This window comes from Gadus macrocephalus, chromosome 2, assembly GCF_031168955.1.
Source record: "Gadus macrocephalus chromosome 2, ASM3116895v1".
Classification (NCBI taxonomy): domain Eukaryota; kingdom Metazoa; phylum Chordata; class Actinopteri; order Gadiformes; family Gadidae; genus Gadus; species Gadus macrocephalus.
In genome coordinates this window covers 1,762,381-1,784,362 of record NC_082383.1, presented here as the reverse complement: position 1 = coordinate 1,784,362, position 21,982 = coordinate 1,762,381, and the positions used below count along the sequence as shown (strand labels likewise).

The following is a 21,982-nucleotide window of genomic DNA, read 5'->3' as shown; positions in this document are numbered from 1 at the left end:
TGCATTGCTTGCAAAATATTGCTGGTAAAAAAAATAAACAAAAAACAATAATATTTAGGCATGGACGACTGTATATATTTTTTATTATTAAAGCTGATGATATCACACACCAATATCACTCACATTTTTCTGACCATGTTGGACAGAAATGATTAAAAACATATTATTGCAAATCATTGCCAATATAAAAGTTACACTCAATCATAATGCATAGATTGATAATTGCACCTACACATGAAGCAGGCAACCCTTAGTATTGTCAAGCGTTCCTCTTTTCCATATTATCATAATGTATAGCTTTACATTATCAAATATATATAAAAAAAACACAAAGGCTTGCAAATGGGGAAGTTCATTGATAAATGACAGGACAGGGCAGGCTGGGCACAAAAACTCACAGCCTGAGCCCTGACATGAATAATAACTCCACCTAAACCCAACACCTTCAACCTACATTAACCTCTAAACCTAACAGCCCCTGACCCTAAATCTATCCCCCTTATCTTGTCCCCAATGCTTCCCTTCAACCAGCCCTCTTTTCGCTCTACGCGTTTCTTTTCAACGAACGCACCAGAAAGAAGGCGGCTGTGAGCACGTGCCAGCTGTTCCCCTTCAGTCTCCCATTCATTACAGTATTAAGGCCTTTTCCCTCTTCATTAAAGTATCACAGTCCGTTCAACCTTTCATTACAGTATTATGGTCTGTTCTCCCATTCATTACAGTATTAAGGCCTTTTCCTTCTTCATTAAAGTATCACAGTCAGTTCAACCTTTCATTACAGTATTACTGTCTGTTCTCTCGTGCATTAGAGTATTATGGTCTGTTCCACCCTTCCTTACAGTGTTTGTAATAACAATGGGTGAGGTGGTTGGCTAGTCGTCCTTGACTTTGATGAGTTTAATCTTCTTGGCCAGACCGATGGCGTCCAGGTGCAGGTTTCGACCCAGGACCACCGAGCCGCAGGTCAGCGCCCCGGCCAGGGCGCCGGCGAAGCCGCACACAAACACATCCTGGCCTGCGCGTCGAGAACAAACAATGGTCACAGTGTGACGAACCAAATGCTTTCTTTTGTTCATCAAATCAAACGGCCTGTTTGAGCTAGCTCAAGCCTAGCTAGTCTAAAACTAGCCAGGCTTGAGCTAGACACGCTATCAAGCCTTCTGTTGAAGTCCCGGCCCGTACCATCTGCTGCATATGGCATCCCCACTTGCACCAGATTTGTGTGGTTGTGTTTAACCTATATTTACATATTTTCTTACGTTTCCAAACTTTCTGCATTTCAGTCGAGATATGAATCGTCCATTTCACCATTTAAATATTTGATCAATGGATTTGACCATAACATCACTTTTCAAATAGTATGTCCAAAAGACATACAATACGAGATGTATATTATGACAACCGATCAACCCAGGTCATGACTCAGCTAACCCACACCACGTCCTGGCTGCCGCGTGGCGGTCAGGCAGACTGACCTGTCAGGTAGAGGTTCTTCAGCGGCGTCTGCGGTCTGATGGTGGCGTTCAGCTTAGCGCTGAAGCGCTCGATGCCGTGGTCGGCGCCGTAGATCTCTCCCCTCGGCGCTCCGATGTAGTGGTTGTTCGTGACGGGTGTCCCAGCGTCGACGAACGCAATCTTTAAAACGCACACAGAGGCAGGAAGTGATCATGAAGGTGCTAACTTAATAGTATAGTATTTTTTTTATGCTGTTCTTAGAGGTCCATTGCAGGTGAAGTACAAAACAAAAGGATAGACAAAGATCTTTACTGAAGGTGCTATAATAGAACACAATAGTGTTCAGATACCAGGGGGGTATACCACGAACCTCACTGAACATACCCAGGCTTTCTTGGGAAAACGTGGCTCGGCAGAGACGCAACTCGCAATCAGAGTTAAATGGTACCACGACGCTCACTTTAGATTCAATTAGTTGAACCAGGTTTTTCCGCTTTAGGTTCAACGCGCGTTCACATAAAAGGGGCGTTTCTCGCGTTATTTGACTCACCCTTATGCAAAATGAATTGAGCGAGAGCGGTGTATTTCACCCAAGGCGAGCAGTGTATTATTATTAACTCCTACGAGGAATTCAAAGTTCAAATCACAGCCAAGGGGAACACGGTTGCCCGTAATATGGCTAGGGTGGCGTGCTGGCAAAAAATAGCCCACCGTGTTAATTTGTGAGTGAAAAGATTCTGCATATTGTCTAAAATATATCACGTATCATCATACGTTTTACCCCCATAGATGTGGTGCCAGCACGCTCCTACGAACCTGGGGCCAAGCCAAAAATAAATATAAAAATATTATTCAATGTGGTAAGTTGTAAGCCACCATTTGAATAATTTCAGGTGAATCTAGCCTATGATTTGCAATGGCCTAGGCTCCAACCTTTAATCTCATGTTGATTACCGGTAGCAAATAAAAAGAAAACCCAAATTAATACGACTGGGAGGGGGACCGCTCCACCGCCCTTCACCACTTCGGAGGAGCTGGCTCTCGCCAATAACGGAGGTCGGCCAATGATGGTGGAGGGGGGGGGGGGGATGTCCTCTGACCCCACTGCCTCGACATCCAAGGCGTTTGTAATTTGTATGTATTCATGTATTGGCAATGGACATAAATAATTGTCTTGCTAATCAAATGTGAAATGATTGAGTGTAAAATAATTGTGTCATTTTTTGTTAAAGGTACAAACATCATTTTGGAGGAGCCATCGAAAATCAATCTCCAATCAGAGGTATATAACTTTCAAAGCAAAGTAACACGTATTCTTCTAAATGTTTAATTTTTGGAAAGAATGTATAGGTTTCCCTGATTCTTGCAGGAGACTCTGTCGCCCTGTGACTCCAGGGCGACTATGGACGTGATTTTTCTTAACAATTCTCACAGCTATAATATGAATTTGTAGAATAAAAAATACCTAGGCCTAATTGTGTCACTGACATAGCGGTTATGTAAGGGATAATGGACAACACGGCACTTGACTCTCCAAGGTTAATGTACGTTGAACGTGGGGCCACCTTTGAACTTGAAACACAGACACACTGCGCAACAGTAAGTGCACGGCTTCTTTGTGTAGCATTGCATTGCCTACATACGGTCCAACAAGGACGATCAAATAACGAATACCTGCTGATGAGAATCTGTATCTCTCATAAAGAATATCGTCAGACAATGCCAAGGGATCGGTTCCGTCCCGAAAAACCCTCTGTCTCCGGAGAGACGCCTGTACGATAAGTGCGCCGAGGTCCACGGGAACACCCACAAAGGGTGACGCCATTATCGGAGGAGGGGCTAGGAAGCTGCGCTCGCCGATTTAAGTAGCCGATCTCCGGGTAGACTCGCTGAAAAGCTGCTCCCGACCAGGTTTGGTTGCGAGTCACCATGGTGATACAGCGACGCTTATAGAGATCGACTTTCGTGGTCCAGCTAACCCAGGCTTTGAGCTCAACATACCTCGCTAACCCTCAAATCGAGGTTCATAGAACAGGCCCCTGGAGTAGGTCAAAGGGGAATCCAATATTCAGTGAAATGGTTTGACTGAGCTGAGTACAGGTGAGCGTTATAGCCTAACAACCTGAGTAGCGCGAACGCACCGCACACACACACACACACACACACACACACACACACACACACACACACACACACACACACACACACACACACACACACACACACACACACACACACACACACACACACACACACACACACTTTCTTATAACCAGTGGGCGTATAAAAATGGCATAACAACAGTTGCCAGTGGACAGCGTTCATCTTGTCCCTGGTGGTAGCAACATAAATCTGCCCACGGTTCCTCACCTTGTCCCTGGTGATCTTGGGCATGACGTCCATCACCACGTCCAGGGCCGTGTTGATGAAGGCCTGCTTCAGGTCCTTGTAGTCGGCCCCCCGGTTGGCCACCTTGTCGTCCACCCACTCCTCAAACCACTCGTACTTGGCGAAGCTCACCAGACTCAGCGTGGACTTGCCTGGAGAACCGCGGGAGGACACAAGGGGGACAAACCGGGTTCAGCCCGGAGAGCCACAAACAGAACTAAGAACGTCAAGAACCAGACACGACCAGGACAAACCGGGTTCAGCTGGAGAACCACAGACAGAAACAAGCGAGTCAAGAACCAGACCACAAAGATCCAGACACGACCAGGACAAACCGGGTTCACCTGGGGAATCCCACACGGACAGAAACAGGAGCCACAAGAACCAGACCACAAAGATGCAGAAACATGACGACAAATCAGGTTCCCTTGGCATTGGGATGTGGGGGGGGGGGGGGGGGGGGGGTCTCTGTACCTGGGGACCGCTCCTCCCAGGTGGGGTCTTTGGCCGACGGCGAGGCCAGGAAGAGGAGGGGAATCTTCCTCGCGGACTCCTCCCGCTCCCCCTTGGAGTATGCCTCCACCCTGAGATGGACAGGTTATACCGGTTTAACTGTCCCACGAGACACTCAAGAAAACGTGGACGCAGGCTTGGTCGGTCGGAGGAAGCACTGGCTTAACTGAAATGTAACTTTTGTCTCAGATGTTATATCATATTACATTTGATATATTCTTTGTCTACTTTATGTATTTCATGCATCAGCCTCCGGCATGGAGATATAAATCGTAATAAGTCTATTACGATTATAAACATGTTAATTACATTTATATGAATGAATCAGTGTTTGGTATGCAACGTTTTCCAAACACTGCGCAGTTACGGATGGCCGGTTGCATTCAATGTAAACTTAACATGCCTTTTTAGTGTATGGCATCATAATCCGCAAAGAATAAGAGGCGATTATGATGAGTCATGATGACTTACAGTTCGTCATAGTTGTTCTCTGCAAACACCCAGTAGTTCTGCGCGTCCAGGCCCAGTTCCTCCTTGGTTCCGTTGAGACCCAGGAAGATACTCAGGCCCCCCTCGCCGTTCTTCATCATGCCCAGCTGCTCCTGGATGGCTGTAACGTTCACATGGACAACAGGGGAGCTTCACAAAACGGAGCCGCAGGAATTGAATGAGTAAAGAAAATAATTATATAGGACATGGAGGATGGCTGGTGGGTCACTCGTCCCTGATACATACTTTCTGGTTGGAAACGGCATCCCACCAGAAAGTAAAACATTTGTAAATAATAACCCGTTCAACCAGATTTGTGCTCGTCAGACTTTAGAATAACATCTAAAGTCTGTTAAGATGTTACACATCAGACTATAGATTAAAAGGTAAAATCGGTTCACTGTAGATTAACATCCAGGGTCTGTTTAGATGTTACACATCAGACTGTAGATTAACAGGTAAAGTCGGTTTGACTGTAGATTAAAGGTTGTATCCGCGATTCTGGTTGCTTTGACTTCCGTCGCGAGATTCCGAACAAACAGCCAGCTAGCCCCTCCCTTCCGTGTTTTGAAAATGATCATGGACGCGCATTTTCATGAACGTGCATGAAAATGCAACAGGAATTTGTAGCTACCACTTCGCGTGCGCGAGCGCGAAACACCACAACACCCACCACTTGTCTGTGATTGGTTGGAACACTGTTTATTTTGATTTTGAGGTGTTGGTAGCATTTGTTTTTGTGTGCGATCTCGGAGCCTAGGCTGCCTAGAGAGACGCAGTTTTTTTGACAGCCTGCTTATGGGACGGGCAGCTAGCGGATCGTGAGGAAAAAGCAGATGAATGTGATACTTTATGTTTCAATCAGAATCGCTGATACAACCTTTAACATCCAGGGTCTGTTTAGATGTTACACATCAGACTATAGATTAAAAAGGTAAAATCGGTTCGACTGTAGATTAACATCCAGGGTCTGTTTAGATGTTACACATCAGACTGTAGATTAAAAGGTAAAGTCGGTTTGACTGTAAATTAACATCCAGGCTCTGTTTAGATGTTACAAATCAGACTGTAGATTAACATCTACAGTCTGCTTTGTGGGTCACTGACCTGGCATTGCCTGGAGCTCTTTGGGCAGCAGCTTCTGGTAGGTGTTGAAGATGCCGGCGTTGGAGATGATCATGGGGGCGTGGATGTGGACTTCCTCCTGCCCCTTCATCACGCTCACACCTGTAGCCAGGAGCAGGAACAGTGTGAGCGCATCCTATCACATTCCGGGCCTTCTGCTAGACTTGGACTTTTGTTTTTCTGGCTGGGATTGGTAAGCTGGGACGCTTTACCAGTAAAGGGATAAGTTGAACGGGGACACAAGTATAACATATAAACAACATACTTGTAGTAATTATGAACTATATTTTTCCCCCCATTCTCTCCATCAGTAAAGCAGGGCCTTAATACTACTGGTTCCCACTGGACTCTTTCGTGCTAAAAAATCCACTCTGAGTATTGCAAGACATTGTAGATAAAAGTGACTTACAAACGTTATATTTATCATGAGCGACGGATCCATCCAGCAAGAAAGCTTGCATTTGTGAGAGAGTGAGTGAGTGAGTGAGTGAGTGAGTGAGTGAGTGAGTGAGTGAGTGAGTGAGTGAGTGAGTGGGCGGGCGAGCGAGTGAGTGAGTGGGTGAGTGAGTGTTCTCCACGCACCAAAGGCTTCGTTGGCCTTGTTGAACAGGATACGGTTGACGGGGGCCCGCACCAGAACAGCCCCGCCCGCCTTCTCTATGATGGGGATCATGTGGTAGGCGATCTCGCTGGCCCCGCCCTTGGGGTACCAGGCGCCGTTCCAGTAGTGGCGGACCAGAAGGCTGTGCATGGAGAAGCTGGTGTCCTTTGGAATGTTTCCTGCCGAGGACAGCGGAGGACAGATGCTCAAAACCAAAAGACGAAAAAGTAAAACAGACTACATTTATACAACGCTTTTCTAACCAGTGCCCACTCAAAAAGCTTTACAATTCTTGCGTAACATTGACCCACTATTGCCTCAAATTCACCCGTTATTGCCTTACATCCACACACCGATGACGGTGTCAACCATGCACAGACGACAGCTCGTTTGGGTTAAGTTTCTCGCTCAGGGACACCTCTGGGCTCCGTTAAGTAGGAGCCGGGAATCGAACCAGCAACCTTCCGGTTACAAGTCCATCAGCTCTACCCCCCCGAGACACTGCCACTCCAAAGACACACGCCTAGAGAGACACACTGTTGTCCTCGACATGCAGGTACCCCAGTCGGGCACGCTGGGGGGAAATCGCCCCTACCGTAGGTTCCAAAGATGTAGGCGAAGACTGCCCGGAGGTCCTTGTTCTCCGTCAGCTCGTTGACCACCTCCGTGAGGCTGCGGGACGACATTTTGAAGAAGAATGACAGGCGGTTGGCCAGGCCGGTGTACACCAGGAACTTGGCCACAGGGAGGGGGCAGATCTTAAGGAAGGCCAGCATCCAGATGCCTCTTCCTGCTTTCTGTGGGAAGAACAACAAACAGGCACACAGACGTTCATTTGACAGGCCAGGCACAATCAAATAGGACCCGAAGAGAACAATGTTGACATCATATTTCCCTCAAGGGCTGTTGATCCGCTGGTTCAAACCAGCTAGTGGATGAAGTGAATCAAGGGCACAAGTGCACAAAACAAGACGTCATTCGAGTCCCGGCCTGGGAATCACACAAGATAGTAGAAATACATCTTCCCCCTCAAGGCTACAGAACTAGCATAAACAGCTGTGAATGAACTCTGCACCTCTGCATTGGATAGCACTGTGTGATAATCTCACAAGATTGTTGTTTATGACCTTGGAAAGTGTTCATCCAATGAACTTTGACTCATTACCTTTCCCCTTACACACTTTTCTTTCTAGACGTCTTACTCTCGCATGTACTCCTACACTCACTTGCATTTCATCAATGTATAAAAAGAATAAGGCAAGAAATGCCTGCAGTACCTTGACCAGCCTCATGTACTCGTCGATGGCCTGGTCTTCACCGGGGAAGAGACGCTTGAGCTCATCGGGGAAGCGGTCCTTCCCGCTGTAGATGGGGTACACCCGCCGGTTCTCCGGCGGCCCGAGCACCACCTGGTCAAAGGGGTTGTCCAGGGGTACCCACTGCAGCTGCCCGTTGGTCATCTGGTCCAGCATGCAGCGGAACGGCTTGTGCTCCAACAGGTCGCCGATGTAGTGGATCCCTGAGGGGGAAGGAGACGGGGGAAGGGTGGGAAGAAAAGGTCAAGGTTAGACACGCAAACTGTCGCACGTTGGAGGGACATTCGTACGAGGTAGGCAGACGGTGAACAAATTCAATAATTCAATAATTTCAATCAGGCCAAATCATATGATTGGACAGGCTTATTGCAGGCCTGTGTGTGATAGACGGATACAAGGTTTTTCTTCTTTTTGTCAGAGCATCTGATTTGTGCTGTTGGGATATAGGTTTTCATTTTTGCTCATATATTGCTTCAACCAAAATGCTTCTCAAATAAATTACCTATTCCTTCTTCAAATAGACATTACAAACAAATTATAGTCACATGACGGCTGACATATGTAAAAAAAGAAAAAAAGAAAGAAAAAAAAAAGTAATCTTACCAACGTCAAACTCGAAGCCCTTCTCGGTGAAGGTGTGGCAGCAACCGCCGGCCCGGTCGTGCTGCTCCAGAACCAGCACCTTCTTCCCCACCTTGGCGAGCAGCACACCCAGCCCGAGTCCACCGATCCCGCTGCCCACGATGATGACATCTAGATTGGCTGGTACTTTACTGGTCAGAAAACCTGGAATAAAAACCGTAAGACTGCATGAAATACTGTTGGATAGCCATTGATAGCCAAATATACAATTAAATACCGGTGTGTACCGGTGATACGCTGCTGCATATGTTCTGCAATATGCACGAGTTTGAAGCGTAGACAGGCATGCATGAAAAAAACATAAATAAAACATAAAATCTCCCTCCAACCCCTTACCTTTTTATCAAAGGTGCTTAATAAATACATTTGATTTGATTAGCATTTTACAGACCCATACAATGGATAGGGCGTTTAGTACTACGGACCATCACCGTTGCTTCTTTCCCCATAAAATGCTAGTCTGATTTACCTTTGAGCATTTTCTATTATAGGCTACTTCGTAAAACGCTGTTTAAAATTAATGTTAGTATCAAGAAAAGAAAATTCGGTGTAACACCGGCCCGTAATGCAAATAATAATAATAATAAGCTGCTGATATCCAAGCACTATTAGTAATGCAAGTATCAAAGTAGTACTGCAAAACAGTACAACTCACTCAAATGTAGTACTACTCACTCAATGTAAATTACATATTATGTATGCATCAAGGCAATATGATGTCCAAGCACTACCAATAGTTAGTAATACAAGTATCAAAGTTTACTCCAAAAGAGGAACGACTCACTCAAATGCAAACGTTAGTAACTTGCATGTCGCGGTATCGTTATGAAACGGAATATGAACGGGGAAATATGAAAGGCGTGCAAGGATAATATTGAGTGGAGCAGGAAAGACGCAACTATGGTAAGAGACCACTGACAGCGTTATCACCACATCGGCTCACCTTGCTTCAGAACTTTCTTTTTCTCCTTCTTGTCGAAAACGATCGGTCTCACAGGTTCACGCGTGTCTACATCAAAGGGGTTGGGACCCGTGGGGCTAAAGACGTATTTCAGAAGAAATATGACTAAAGCGAGACAAATCAAAGCTATGGCGATCCACATGATTGAGGTTCGAGCACAGGGGCTGCCTTGCTCAATTTCCGTGGTGGAAGGGGCAAGGTCTGGTGGTGACTGGTTCTGCTGAGCAGTGTTGCCAGATTGGGCCAGATTTACCGCCCAATCTGGCAACATTGCTGCTCGGTGTATGACCCGAATCCACGGGTCTGTCGAGCGCCCCTGCTGGGTGGTGACGTCGGCCAATCAGCTCGCTTGGGCTGCGGTCGAGGAGCCAATGACAGTCGTTACTGTTGAGACCACATGTGTGAGGGACGAGGTGAAAGGTCGAAACTGGAACTGTCAAAGGATTGTACATTATGTTACTTTCCCCACTTCACATTTACTTGACGCATGAAGTGTTTTTATAGACAATAGATTTGCGGGATCAACAGATTGATTGTGTTGTGTTATATTTGAATGATCTGAGTGTATTTCAGTATTTAATATTCCAGCTTGTTAAGTTATTTGTCTTCGACATAACGACCAAGTCACATGACAAGCTTTGGAGCTAAACGCAAATTCCTACATATTAAAAGTGTATCAGCCGAATAAATAACATTGAGGGTGCAATAAGTCAAACTCACTGCCTTCCAAACAAGTTTAATTTACTTTTTTTCCATTATTTATTTACTCCGCTGTGACGTCGACGATCGCCCCTAGACCTTTAGCCACGCCCACCGACACACCTTACAGGTAAGAATGGTCGGGGGTTCGATGGAGCGTTGAGTGCTCTTCACTTGATTAAAAACATTAAAAACACCAAAACTTCACTACAAATTGCAAATGTAGGCCTACTTCATACATCGACAAACATGTTTTAATATTAATATAAAAAAGACCGAGAAACAATGAACCCCCCATGGGCATTAAAAAGGCCAACCGCACAGCAACAAATTTATTTGATTTCTTTGCTTAAAAAAGGAAAACAGATCCACCGAACGCACCTTCTTTCTTTTCCTGCGTTATATCCCCATTTGACCATCATTCTCTCCGAGCAACACTTGACATAGGAAACACTTTACCGGATTGTATTCGATACAAGCATCTGATACCGACTTGATCATTGATTTCTGACCATGAACCAACTCAATCACGTCCAAACGGTCGGGCCAGTTCACGAGGACTTTGCTGAACAACTCATCCAATGAACGTCTTTTTCATCTTTTTATTTTCTTTCAAACACGGTTTCCGGTTAGTGTAGCAAGCTGTAGACTGTGGCATGAAAGTTAATACAAGTGTAAAGAAGTATTCCAAAGGATAAACGCCAGTACCAGCAGAAACACCTTATGCAGGTGGAGCCAAACTCAAAAGTACCCGTTAAAACAGACGCGTTCGTGGCATCTCTGCATGGAAAAACCAGGGTAACCGAATCCCTGTCTCTTGCCCACTTTTGGTATTTTTTTTTTTTTTAAATCACATTTCTTTTTTTCATATATTTAAATCAGGTTGATTTTGTCTTCACCGCTAAAACTTAAGAATGACTTGTTTTTGTAATTCCATTTCAATGTAAAACACACGCACACTTCCAACCTTCCAAAACAAACTAAAACAATGAGTTATCGTGTGTACATGTTAGCGCATAATTTACCTGCTATGGTGGATTATATTATATACACATTTATTTTCTTGGATTCTCGTCAATACTCCCGACGGTGGGCTGTTTGAGCTCGCCGCCTATCCTGCAAACTGTGTGTGTGTCTGAATCAGAGTGTGTTGGTACAATCACGCTTCCCCCATGTTATGCAGTCATCTGGGATGGCAACTACAATGGCTTCAGGTCCATGTGATGGAGGGTGGGAGGGAGGGAGGGTGGAGGACGACACCACCACCCCCCACCCTCCCAGACCCTGCCTGGCAGCAGTAGTGCAGCTCAAAGTTCAGAAGGTCAAAAAGTAAAAACGGGTGTCGTTGCAAGGTGTTCCTCTCCTGAACCGGGACGTCCCGTCGTCCATCGTGTCCCGGGTGGTCAGTGCGTGGGCGTGGTCTCCTGGCCTATCGGTGACGCTCGTTGGGGACCGCAAACGAGGAGGGGCGGGGCTTGTCACTGGAGCACCAAGCCAACCTGTTAGGGAGGGGGGGGGGCGGCGTGTTAGGATGTCATCACATCACGTCCTATTGATTCAAACTCACCCCAGCCTGCCGAGGTGACAGTGCACGAAACCCGTTAGTGTGTGTGCAATGTGTGCGTGCGTGCAACGCGTTTGTTTGCGTGTTTGTGTGTGCAATGTGTTTGTTTGCGTCAGCGCAATGTGTGTGTGTGTGTGCGTGGGGGAAATGGTTCAATTGAAGTTTGTCTCGAATTATAAAAAAAATCAAAAAAAGACATATCAGAAAAAGCCTAGGCTTCATCAATGGCCCAAAGAAAAAAATAAGCGGCAAAAACAAAAAGCCACAGTACCTTTTCCGAGCCCATACTGGGACACTTCCAGTTGTACAGGTAATACTGGAGGTTTCCATCACCGATCCCGAACTTGAGCTTCTCCAGGAAAGTCTTGTTCTCCATCAGATCCAGTGCGTTAAAGACATCAAACCCTTTCTGCAACGCACCACAGAGACCCCCAATCACAGGCAGGTCAACAAATACTAATCTCAATTGTTAGAAACAATGTAATGACTACTATGAATTCAACACACACACACACACACACACACACACACACACACACACACACACACACACACACACACACACACACACACACACACACACACACACACACACACACACACACACACACACACACACACACACACACACACACACACACACACACACACACACACACACACACACACACACACACAGCTCACCGTTTTGGCCAGGATGAGTGCGTCAGACATGAGGTCCAGCAGGGAGGTGGTAGTGTGCACGTTGTAGTAGGAGTAGGCCGCCTTCAGGCTGTGGTGCACCGGGTGGTTCATTATGGTGGAGGGCAGCGTGTAGAAACTCACAAAGTCCGTCACCTTGCCTTCCGTCTGTCCCCCGAGGGACAAAGATGAGGTCATTACTAGGGATGCACCGAAATAAATTCTTGGCCGAAACCTGCTTGGCTTCTGCTGCTTTAATCTTTCACCATTGCACAAATCGAACAATTAAATGTCCTTTATAAACTTTTTTGTCTTGCCAAAAATCAATTACAAATTTGATACAAAATATTTATTTAATACTGAACGTTTTCTAACATTCCAGCAGACCGTATAGCAAGAATTTAACAACAATGTACCTTTAAATAAATGAGTAAAACAATTTCATTTTATTTGATCAAAAATAAAAATGTATTATTTTTGGCCTTTTTACTCCTTCGGCCGAAACCGAACGTTATGTTTTGGGCCATTTTCGGTGGCCGAATATTCGGTGCATCCCTAGTTATTACAAACGTTACGTTTTATGTAACCACGTCACCACAGCTGCCAACTATGATTAGATATTAGTTACTTATGGCAATAAGGTAATTGATGTCGTTCTTCAGTCGAAATGTCATAATCTTCCACGGAGCTTTGAGCATATTTTGTTTTGCGTTGTCACGGTAACATCCAGTCGATAGTTGTTCAAATATCAACAGAAGCATAAGTATTATGTTCCCAGAAAAAGTTTCTAAAGGAAAAAAAAAAGGGGGAGGGAGAGAGAATAGATTCCGAGCACCATATCAACGTCCTCCTTTTTGAAACCAAGTCTCGTTTACGAGCTTGGTCACCGCCAACAACACGACCGCAGCAAGCCCATAATAAGGAAAGCACTGACGACCAGGTCTTCTTTAGAGTGAGTAACGATTAGTTTGTTTTTGCAAAGAACCGTCATGCATTTCCCATTCACTTTGTTTGGAACACCCTGCAGCCGCACAGAAACACCCATGTTCAACCTTTGACTACGTAGATATCACGTAGAATCGTTTTTTTTTTTTTTGTTTTTTTTCTCTGAAGCACTTTGAGATTCTTGAATATAAAGTGCATTATAAATAAAATGTATTATTATTATTATTATTATTATTATTATTATCGTTTTCCTGATAACTCCATGTCTCTAGTAGGGATCGACCGATACCGATTTTTTAGGGCCGATACGATACCGATATTTTTTCCTCAGCCTTAGCCGATACGCCGATACCGATTTTCTTGAGCCGTTTTTTTTTTTTTTATTATTATTTTTTTCTTCAATATAAAAAACAATATTTAACAAATAGTAAAAACAGGTGAAGTAGAACAAGTAAGAACAAGTAGATGAACAATATTTAAAAAATATTAAAAACAGGTGAGGTAGAACAAGTAAAAAAAAAAAAATAATAATAATAATAATCTGCGAAAATCAGCCTCGTATCGGCCGATACCGATACACGTAAAAACCGCGAATATCGGCCGATAATATCGGCCGACCGATATATCGGTCGATCCCTAGTCTCTAGGCTGAAGACTGTTCACACAGAGGCTGCGGCAAAGAGGCGAACAAGTTCATTTCTTAAAAAAAATGATAACATAATGTTGATTCTGTACGCGGATGAAACATCATAAGACTGTCTAATGATGGTATAATGATTGACTGTCTTCTTCCATTTTGTATCGGTTTCCCTTTAAGCCATCTATTTTTGTTGCCATAAAAAGGAATCATTATGGGTTGTGTTTTTCTATAGCCAATCCAATAACCCGATCCTACATCTGTGATTGCGGTGATAAATGGTATTTAAGTAGCTGCTTCCATTGATTGTCCCAGCACTGGTTCTGAATGCAAGTGCGTCAGCAGATATCCTCCTTGATCAAATGACTTTAGAATATTAGACGATAAAAGACGGCCAGAAAAGGTGTACATCAACCCTTTTTGAGATGAATACGAAATGGACTGAATGTTACTGGCAACACCACACCCACGATACTGAGGAAAATTAATCACTGGGGATGAAGCACATGTAGTTTTGACCTCCCGGAAAAGATTAAAAAGGAGATTTCCCTGTAAAATGTATAGTGCACATGACAACCCAAGAGAGAGCCCCATATCAGTAGGCCATTAGAGACGCAAGCAGGGATGTTGAAATGGCAATAAGGACATTATAGACTTAAGAGTAGGGATTTTAAATCCATTAACACTACCACCACCACCACCACCACCACCACCACCACCACCACCACCACCACCACCACCACCACCACCACGAATCCTGGAGCCTCAGATCTGATCGGAACAGAGCTTCAGATCCATGCACCGGAAGGCTGACGTTAGGGCTGGGCGATTAATCAAATTTTGATGGCGATTTCGATATCAGCGTCATACGACCACAAAATTAACATAATCAAGTTTTCGATATATATATATATATATATACATACACATCGAAAAACTCGATTATGTTAATATATATATTTATTATTTTATTATTATTTTTTTTTTATAAAAAGGGCCGAAAAGGTGGATACATTTCTGTATATTATTTTTGATTGGAACATTTTCTTTTTGACAATTTTTTTTTTATTATTTTTTTTTATTTTTAATAAAAGGCGAAATTTCAAAGTTCTCAGTTACAAAAAAAAATATCGGAGCAACATGCTGAATAAATACTAATTGTTTTCAAACTAAAAAATAATCGTTTGAATAACCGTGATTTCAATAACGACCAAAATAATCGTGATTATGATTTTTGCCATAATGGAGTGGCGGGCGCCGGCTGACGTCGGAGCTCACCTCCACCACGTAGGTGTGGATGATGTTCTCCTGGGGCACCAGGAAGTGGGCCACCTCCTCCTCGTTCAGCACGGGGGCCAGGTGGAACTGGGCCAGGTACTCCCCCAGGAGGCGGTGCACCGCCGCCACGTCCTTCCTGGTCATCGGCCGCAGCCCCGGGGTCTTGGGGGCCTGGCGGGGGTCGGAGGTTAAAAGGTCAAAGGGTCAGAGAGGGACAACAAAGAGCCAGGTCCCATCAGAGTCAGGTAGGCCCCCCCCCTGGGTCTGACAGGGAAGGAGGGGGTGGACGATGCGATACGCTAAAGGGGACATGTTGTACCACCAGGTGCGAGTGCGATTAGCCGCTACAAGCCGTTATGAGAATGTGCAGCTTCTGACATCACAGGGGGGGCGTGTCCACCTAGATGTGTGCTGGGTAGAATCGCTCTACCAGCCGACCCAGTGGACCGTAGCAAACGTTGCTCATCTATGCGTCGAACGTCTAGGTGGACACGCCCACCTGTGATGTCAGCAGCTGCACATTTTCAAAACTAAATCACACTCACACCTGGTAGTATAATACGTCCCATTTAAAGGGGGGGGGGGAGGGTGACCGATGTGATGACGAGGTCACTATAGTTCACACACTACGGTATGACCCCATCTACCTCAGGCAGTCGGTACAGCTTCATGGTGCGCTGCATGGTCATGTTGCGGCTCAGGTGGGAGAACTTGATCTCGATCAGCTTGCGGGGGTTCAGCGAGCGATGCCAGTACCTACACACACACCGAAGAAAAAAGGAAAATATTTTACATTCCAAAAAAAACAAACGCTTAAAAAAACAAGGTGATCCTATTTTTTTTTTTTAAATACAACGCATACTAAATTGACATATTTGAATGAAGCAGTCTTCAAAACATCCGACATGATCCAGTGACTGAGGTCGTACAATGGGAAGGATAAAGTGAGAGGGTGGGTCTGCCCTACCTGCAGGTGCCCACCGGTTTGGGCAGCACCACTCCGGCCGTGTAGGCGGCCTGGAAGAAGCCCTGCTGGTTGACCCGTCTGGTGATCTCTCGGATCAGCACCGGAGCCACTCTTTTAGAGCGGAGCTTCTTGTGAACGCACAGATAATTAATTTCCACCATTTCCTTAACCCTAAAATGGGTAAAAAAAAAATAAAGAACACAAATTAATGACATTATCAGATCATATTAAGCTCCAGAACAAATCACAAATGTTTGGAACATCTCGTTTTCATTTTCCAAGGGGAGCAGACCAAAATGCCTCTAGACGCGGTTGGTAATACCCACAGGCTAGCAACCTGGAGACCATTCAATAATTTCATTCGGGCCTAATCAAATATGACCAAAAATGCTTCTCAAATAAAATCGGCTAATCCGTCTTCAAACGGATATTCAGAACTAACTATAGTTACAGGACGGCTTGCATAAGTTCAGCACAGAATGTAACCCTGGTCCACTTCAAAATGACAAAAAAAAATGAAAAAACTGGATCAGAGGTAGTTCACTCACACGTCGTAGATGCGGATGTTGGCCGGGATGGCACTGATGAAGCCCACCAGCTTCTGATTGGAGATGACCCTCACACCGCAGTGCCACTGAGGCAGCCAACCGGGGGGACGCAGCGACCTGAGGCCAGAGCACAGCGCATGAAGGAATCATACAAGGACACACACACACACACACACACACACACACACACACACACACACACACACACACACACACACACACACACACACACACACACACACACACACACACACACACACACACACACACACACACACACACACACACACACACACACACTTTCTCCATCCATCCATCAATTAATTGGATGAACAATGACATTACAGAAGTCGGACACAGAACGGTTACCAAAGCAGGAAGTCGGGCGAGTAGTCAAAGCGGAACATGTTGTCATCGTCCTCCACATAGTTCTCGTTGAGAAGCGTGTAGAGCTCCTTCAGCTGCGTTTACAGGATGGAGAGCGAAACAGGAAACGTCGTTAGGAGGAGGCAAGGTACGGGGGGCGAGTTGCATCAATTCCGTTCAGCCTTAAAGGCGCAGTGTGTAGGACTTTGATGCATCTAGGGGCGAGGTTGCAGATCGCAACCAACTCAATACCACCCCACCCCACCCCACCCCCCCTCACCTCTCCCTTTCCCACAACGCAGCAGAAGCTACAGTGGCCTGTAAGGGGTCAGTACTTCCAGAACGACGTCATCGTCTACGACAGCAACGAGTAGCCGAGCGTCAAATGATGAGGCTCCTTGATGGATCTATAAATTGTATTTCGTTATTCTGTCTGAAAAGCTGTAAATCATAGTTTACGTAAGTAAATTAAGTAAATTTGTTCTCGGCTACTGTAGCAAAATGGCGGCCTCCTTGGAAGAGGACCCGTCCCTATTTGGATATAACGGGCTTATTCGACAGTAACGAAAAAGGGATTATACACCAATTCAAAAAAAGGTACTTATGAATATTTAATCCATGTCCGTTATGCTAGTTGCCACTAAATTCTCCACACTGCATCTTTAAGTCCCAAACTGATGTGAAAATGTGAACTGTGACGTCTGTTTTAACATCAGAGAGGGGCTCTATCAGCTACGCACATTGGCCTTTGCATCTGCTCAACGTGCGTGCTTCCCCACCACACCTCAGCGGTTATTGCTTTGAACAAATATGCTTTGTATGAATTTCGATTTGAGCCGAATAGAAAGAGTGCACACACAAGAACACACAGTCTATGGTTTTCCCTTTTGGCTCCGTTTGAACTCGGCCACAGTTTTCATTCCGACACCAAAAAAATCGGAAGTTTTATGAAACCCCTCCAAAAACCTCTAAACCCCACAGCAATCATAACAGACCCATCCCTGAATCAAGTGAACTGCTTCACCCTCAAAAACAAGTTTCTGTCCCGAGCTATGGACACGGGCCAAATCAATAAACAAAGAAAAGGATCCCAAGGCAGATACATAGCAGTGTCATGCAGGTGTTTGAATATAGACTTTACCACTGCAGGGTCGCCCAAATCCAGAGCATCCCAGCAGAAGCCCTGGGGTAGTGTGTAGGGCTCCTCGCGGATGTTGTCCTTGTCCGGTTCGATGGAGCCGTGCGATGTCACCACCTCGCCTGGCAGGGGAAGAGGAGGACACTTTAAGGCCCAATCCCATTTCTACCCCTTACCCCTTCCCCTTACCCCTCCCCCTTGTTTTCAAGGGGGAAGGGGAAGGGGTGACCCTAGTTTAACGCATGGTCAACGTCCGCAAAACCGAAGATGATGTCATCACGGCTCTCCAACACGGTTAAGAGGTAATATGACGTCTGTCACTGCACATACACATCACTGTAAAATGGCCAAGGGGAGAGTACGAATGCCATGGCCGCACGCGGACTGTCCGTGCGTCACGGCGACTATACTGGAGGCCTTAGTGATCACGAGGAACTGGTAGACACACAGGACTATTCCACGTCATTGAAGACGATTACAACACGGGGCCAATTTCTATATTGGACGGTTAAACTCTGAAAGTAAAAAAAAACGACCCATTTACATTTGCATATCATGCCCATGTGCTCCTTTGTACATGTACACGTATTATGCAAATAAAGCCGCAACCTTTTCAAGCAAACAAATCAAACCCGTTCCCCACCGGGGCCGTGTGACGGGCCTCACCTAGCTTGGGCACGGGCTGCGTGTCCCAGAACTGGTAGCTCCTCCTGCTGGCCTCCTCCATGGTCTTGGCAGGGCCCTGGCCTACTGAGAACAACTCGATGGCCTTCTGGATCTCCTGGAGTTTGTCGGCGGGCAGAGAATTTACCTGAAAAAGGTAAATCCAGGCGTCAGGAGGATGGATAAATCAAATCGACTGCCCCACACAACAGGTAAAGTGAACAACATTGGTGTGTCCCCCTCCCTCCCCCCCACCCAGAGGTAGCTTAGGAATTGCAAAGAATGAGCCGTCACTCTGGTTTTCCAGAACCCCCCCCCCCCCTCTGAGCCACAAAAGAGGATGAAAAACAAAAGGAAGGCTGAGCCGGGGAAAAAACGGATGGAGGCTTCTGCATCGGCCGTTCGTCTATTTGACCACGTACTTTGGCGATGGGGTCCTGTGCTTCCTCTGTTGCAGCAGACTTCTTCTTCCTCTGCTTCCTTTTCTTCTTCTTGGCCCCGGTGTCATCACCCAGACCCTTGTCCCTGATGAGACGATAGCAAAATACAGGAGAGCCAGTCTCTAGTTCATCTCACAGGTTATGTATTGATTTGTAGGGCATGTGTTTTTATACAATATGAGGAACGAAACAAAATACAAAAAGGCACATTGCAAGCAGATCTGTTGGAACGTCTGGATAAATATCTAGGTCTAGATATACAGACCAAACCCCCTTGACCTTATAAAGCCATACTACTTAGTTAGTAGGCCATAGAGACGCCACACTCACTAAACTACCTCCCCTCGTGGACTGAGGAAGATTGTACGCTTAAAGGGAGTAATCTCATTAGGACTGGGTAATGGACGCCTCTTGTACCCATAAGACAGATGGTGAATCACATGAGAGCAGGGCAAGAGTGCACTAGACAAGAGCCTGTGACAGAACAACTAAATTAATCGTTCTGCATGTTTCAATGTCGACAGACAAACGCTGTTTTATAAACACATTGCGTTAATCAGAAGCAAGCATCGCATAAAAAACGTCTACAGCCAACTCTGCGTTCTCCGTTTGCACTACAGTACAGCCTTAAAATAACCCACTTCAAAAGCAGAAACCCAGAGGCTCAATCCGGCCTGCTTTCGATTAACTGTTCTCAATGTATTGCGGGTGTAGTAGTAGTAGTAGTAATCGGGATTGTAAAGAAATCGTTTTGCAAGTAGGAGAAATGGGGACGAGCAGCAGATGGGCGAACGGTGACCACAACGAGATGACACAAAGCTGCTGGTGACACTCGCAGACACACACTCAGACAATGGACATCTGACAGCCTGCAGGGTGTGTGTGTGTGCGTGGAGGCTACAGGTCACGTTTTCATTGAGCTCCTCTGAGAGGATAGACTCATATGCCATCGATGACATGTCCGTTTCATTGAACGCGTAAATATTTTCTTCAAACAGTGGGAAGCCCTAATTCGCGTTCGGGTTGTGAGAAGGATTGGGCTTTAGCCATCCTTCGCTTTAGCCCCTCGACTGTCAGAAGCGAGATAAAAATTGACAGCGAGGGCCCGCCCAAACCAGGAAGTGAATACGTTCCCTTCCAATCATATCGCGCCAAAGCAGTAGTGCCTACCACTCGGACCAATAAGGTGCAGCCGAGTGGGCGGGACGGTTTCCATCGGGGCACTCGGCTCCTTGTAGAGCTAGCACGCCTAGGGTTTAGCTGCTACACATTTAGAAAATGCGTGCAACACGGCGGAATATTTTCTAATGTTTTCAAACGACTCGAACGTGTCCTCACCCATCGTCAAAATGGTGGTCTTCGTTTTCACAATCGCTGCAATGCCCGTGGTCTTCTAAATCTTCTTTCTCCGGCATTGGTGCTGTCTCATTCTCATCCGCCATCTTCAACCAGGAAGTGAAGGAGCGCCTTCTTCTTCTCCTCCTTCTACAGTTTGAACGACGGGGGGTGCGGCCGCTGTCCGTGCATTACCGCCCCCTTCTGCAAAGAGCGCCTCACTCTGTAGCCTTCACTGCAAACTGGTTTACTTTATAAACGTGAATAATATATACCAGCCTTGGTAAAAAGGTCTTCCATCACGTCCTCCTGATCTCCCTACTGTAGTAGATAATGACATGTTGTAGTTACTCCTGTCCCCGACAACGCTCACACAAACCTGTAGAGGGTTTACCCACAACATGGAGGCCTTATGTTTTATTCAATGACGCCGTCTTAACCTTATAATGTACTTAGGACCTCTTTGCTGTTTCAAGCAATCAACCTTCTTTTAGTGTTGACCCTTTTCTACATTAGTTGAACGGCTACCTCCCATTCAACTTTGCTCCCAAAAGCATTCACCCAATCGACTTCACCCCTTACTTTTTAGCTGGTGTTCCAAGTAGCCAGGGTCCCACTGCAAGGATCACTTGAATGAGCACCAAATGCCCTCCACTCGTTTAAACACCCCTGCATACTGTTGGTTAGAGAGGTGGGCTACTCTGGAGGGAGACATGTGCATACATGTATTTTAAAATGAATACACTTCCTTTTATGTCTATTGCTCTTGTAACTTTGTTGAATTTGAATATATTCATGCAGCTTTCGGTTTTATGTTTCAGCTCCAATCATATTGTCATATAATCATATAACATTTAGTGGGTACACAGAAGGCACTCACAAACACACACAATACTGGATATTGTGTTTCCCGATTCCCCATTAAGAAAGGTAACGTCATCTGCATTTAATGGCCTGACCCGGATAAAGAAGTTTATCTTAACCAACGGTTGTTATCCTGGGGTTTGAAGAGATTGCAAGGTCATAAATGATTATACTTTGGACATGCATCCCATAAGAGTAGTAATTTGGCAGTACAGCTGCTCTGCTGTTGGTCCAAATGGTTTGAAAAGCATGTTTCTTTGTGAAGACAGCACTGAGTAACACAATAGGGGATAAAGAGTATATTCATTCCTGTGATCCCGCCCCCTGTCGTTGTTTGAGACGTGTCAAATAGAGTGACAGGTGTCAT

The 21,982-nt window shown here is 45.5% G+C and overlaps 2 protein-coding genes and 1 long non-coding RNA gene across 4 annotated transcripts; 1 reads left to right on the top strand and 2 right to left on the bottom strand.

Moving 5' to 3' along the window:
* Positions 1 to 66: 66 nt before the first annotated feature.
* Positions 67 to 9,734, bottom strand: retsat.2 (retinol saturase, tandem duplicate 2). Of its 2 annotated transcripts, XR_009528746.1 has the most exons (12): positions 9,473 to 9,734; positions 8,491 to 8,673; positions 7,849 to 8,090; positions 7,167 to 7,368; positions 6,553 to 6,750; positions 5,953 to 6,072; positions 4,828 to 4,966; positions 4,318 to 4,427; positions 3,826 to 3,995; positions 1,476 to 1,635; positions 681 to 1,015; positions 67 to 617 (listed from the first exon to the last, which is right to left on the bottom strand). XR_009528746.1 is itself a non-coding variant. In XM_060070020.1 (11 exons), exons 1-11 carry the CDS (start codon positions 9,630 to 9,632, stop codon positions 873 to 875), a joined length of 1,827 nt encoding a protein of 608 aa, XP_059926003.1. In that variant the 5' UTR covers positions 9,633 to 9,734; the 3' UTR covers positions 67 to 872. The 2 variants fall into 2 exon arrangements, 1 of the variants encoding a protein (XP_059926003.1); XM_060070020.1 differs by having other exon boundaries at positions 67 to 1,015.
* LOC132471705 (uncharacterized) lies at positions 2,240 to 3,191 on the top strand. The gene is made up of 2 exons (XR_009528897.1): positions 2,240 to 2,315; positions 2,416 to 3,191. It is a non-coding gene; the product is annotated as an uncharacterized LOC132471705 (long non-coding RNA).
* Positions 9,735 to 10,507: 773 nt separating the features above from the next.
* Positions 10,508 to 20,973, bottom strand: nmt1a (N-myristoyltransferase 1a). The gene is made up of 12 exons (XM_060070301.1): positions 20,755 to 20,973; positions 19,399 to 19,501; positions 18,980 to 19,124; positions 18,317 to 18,435; positions 17,179 to 17,270; positions 16,810 to 16,926; positions 16,262 to 16,432; positions 15,942 to 16,050; positions 15,295 to 15,465; positions 12,438 to 12,602; positions 12,025 to 12,162; positions 10,508 to 11,688 (listed from the first exon to the last, which is right to left on the bottom strand). The coding sequence occupies exons 1-12, from the start codon at positions 20,856 to 20,858 to the stop codon at positions 11,668 to 11,670; spliced, it is 1,455 nt and encodes a 484-aa protein (XP_059926284.1). The 5' UTR covers positions 20,859 to 20,973; the 3' UTR covers positions 10,508 to 11,667.
* Positions 20,974 to 21,982: the final 1,009 nt, after the last annotated feature.

Bases quoted from the DNA above. Each gene is read 5' to 3' on its own strand.
- retsat.2 (XM_060070020.1), bottom strand. From the start codon at position 9,632: ATGTGGATCGCCATAGCTTTGATTTGTCTCGCTTTAGTCATATTTCTT. The intron at 7,369-7,848 runs GTACTGCAGGCA...TTCTTCCCACAG, and splicing joins AGTACATGAGGCTGGTCAAG to AAAGCAGGAAGAGGCATCTG. The intron at 4,967-5,952 runs GTCAGTGACCCA...TGAACGTTACAG, and splicing joins AGAGCTCCAGGCAATGCCAG to CCATCCAGGAGCAGCTGGGC.
- nmt1a (XM_060070301.1), bottom strand. From the start codon at position 20,858: ATGGCGGATGAGAATGAGACAGCACCAATGCCGGAGAAAGAAGATTTA. The intron at 16,927-17,178 runs GTAACCGTTCTG...CTCTGGCCTCAG, and splicing joins TCGCCCGACTTCCTGCTTTG to GTCGCTGCGTCCCCCCGGTT. The intron at 12,163-12,437 runs GTGAGCTGTGTG...GGTGCGTTGCAG, and splicing joins CACTCATCCTGGCCAAAACG to AAAGGGTTTGATGTCTTTAA.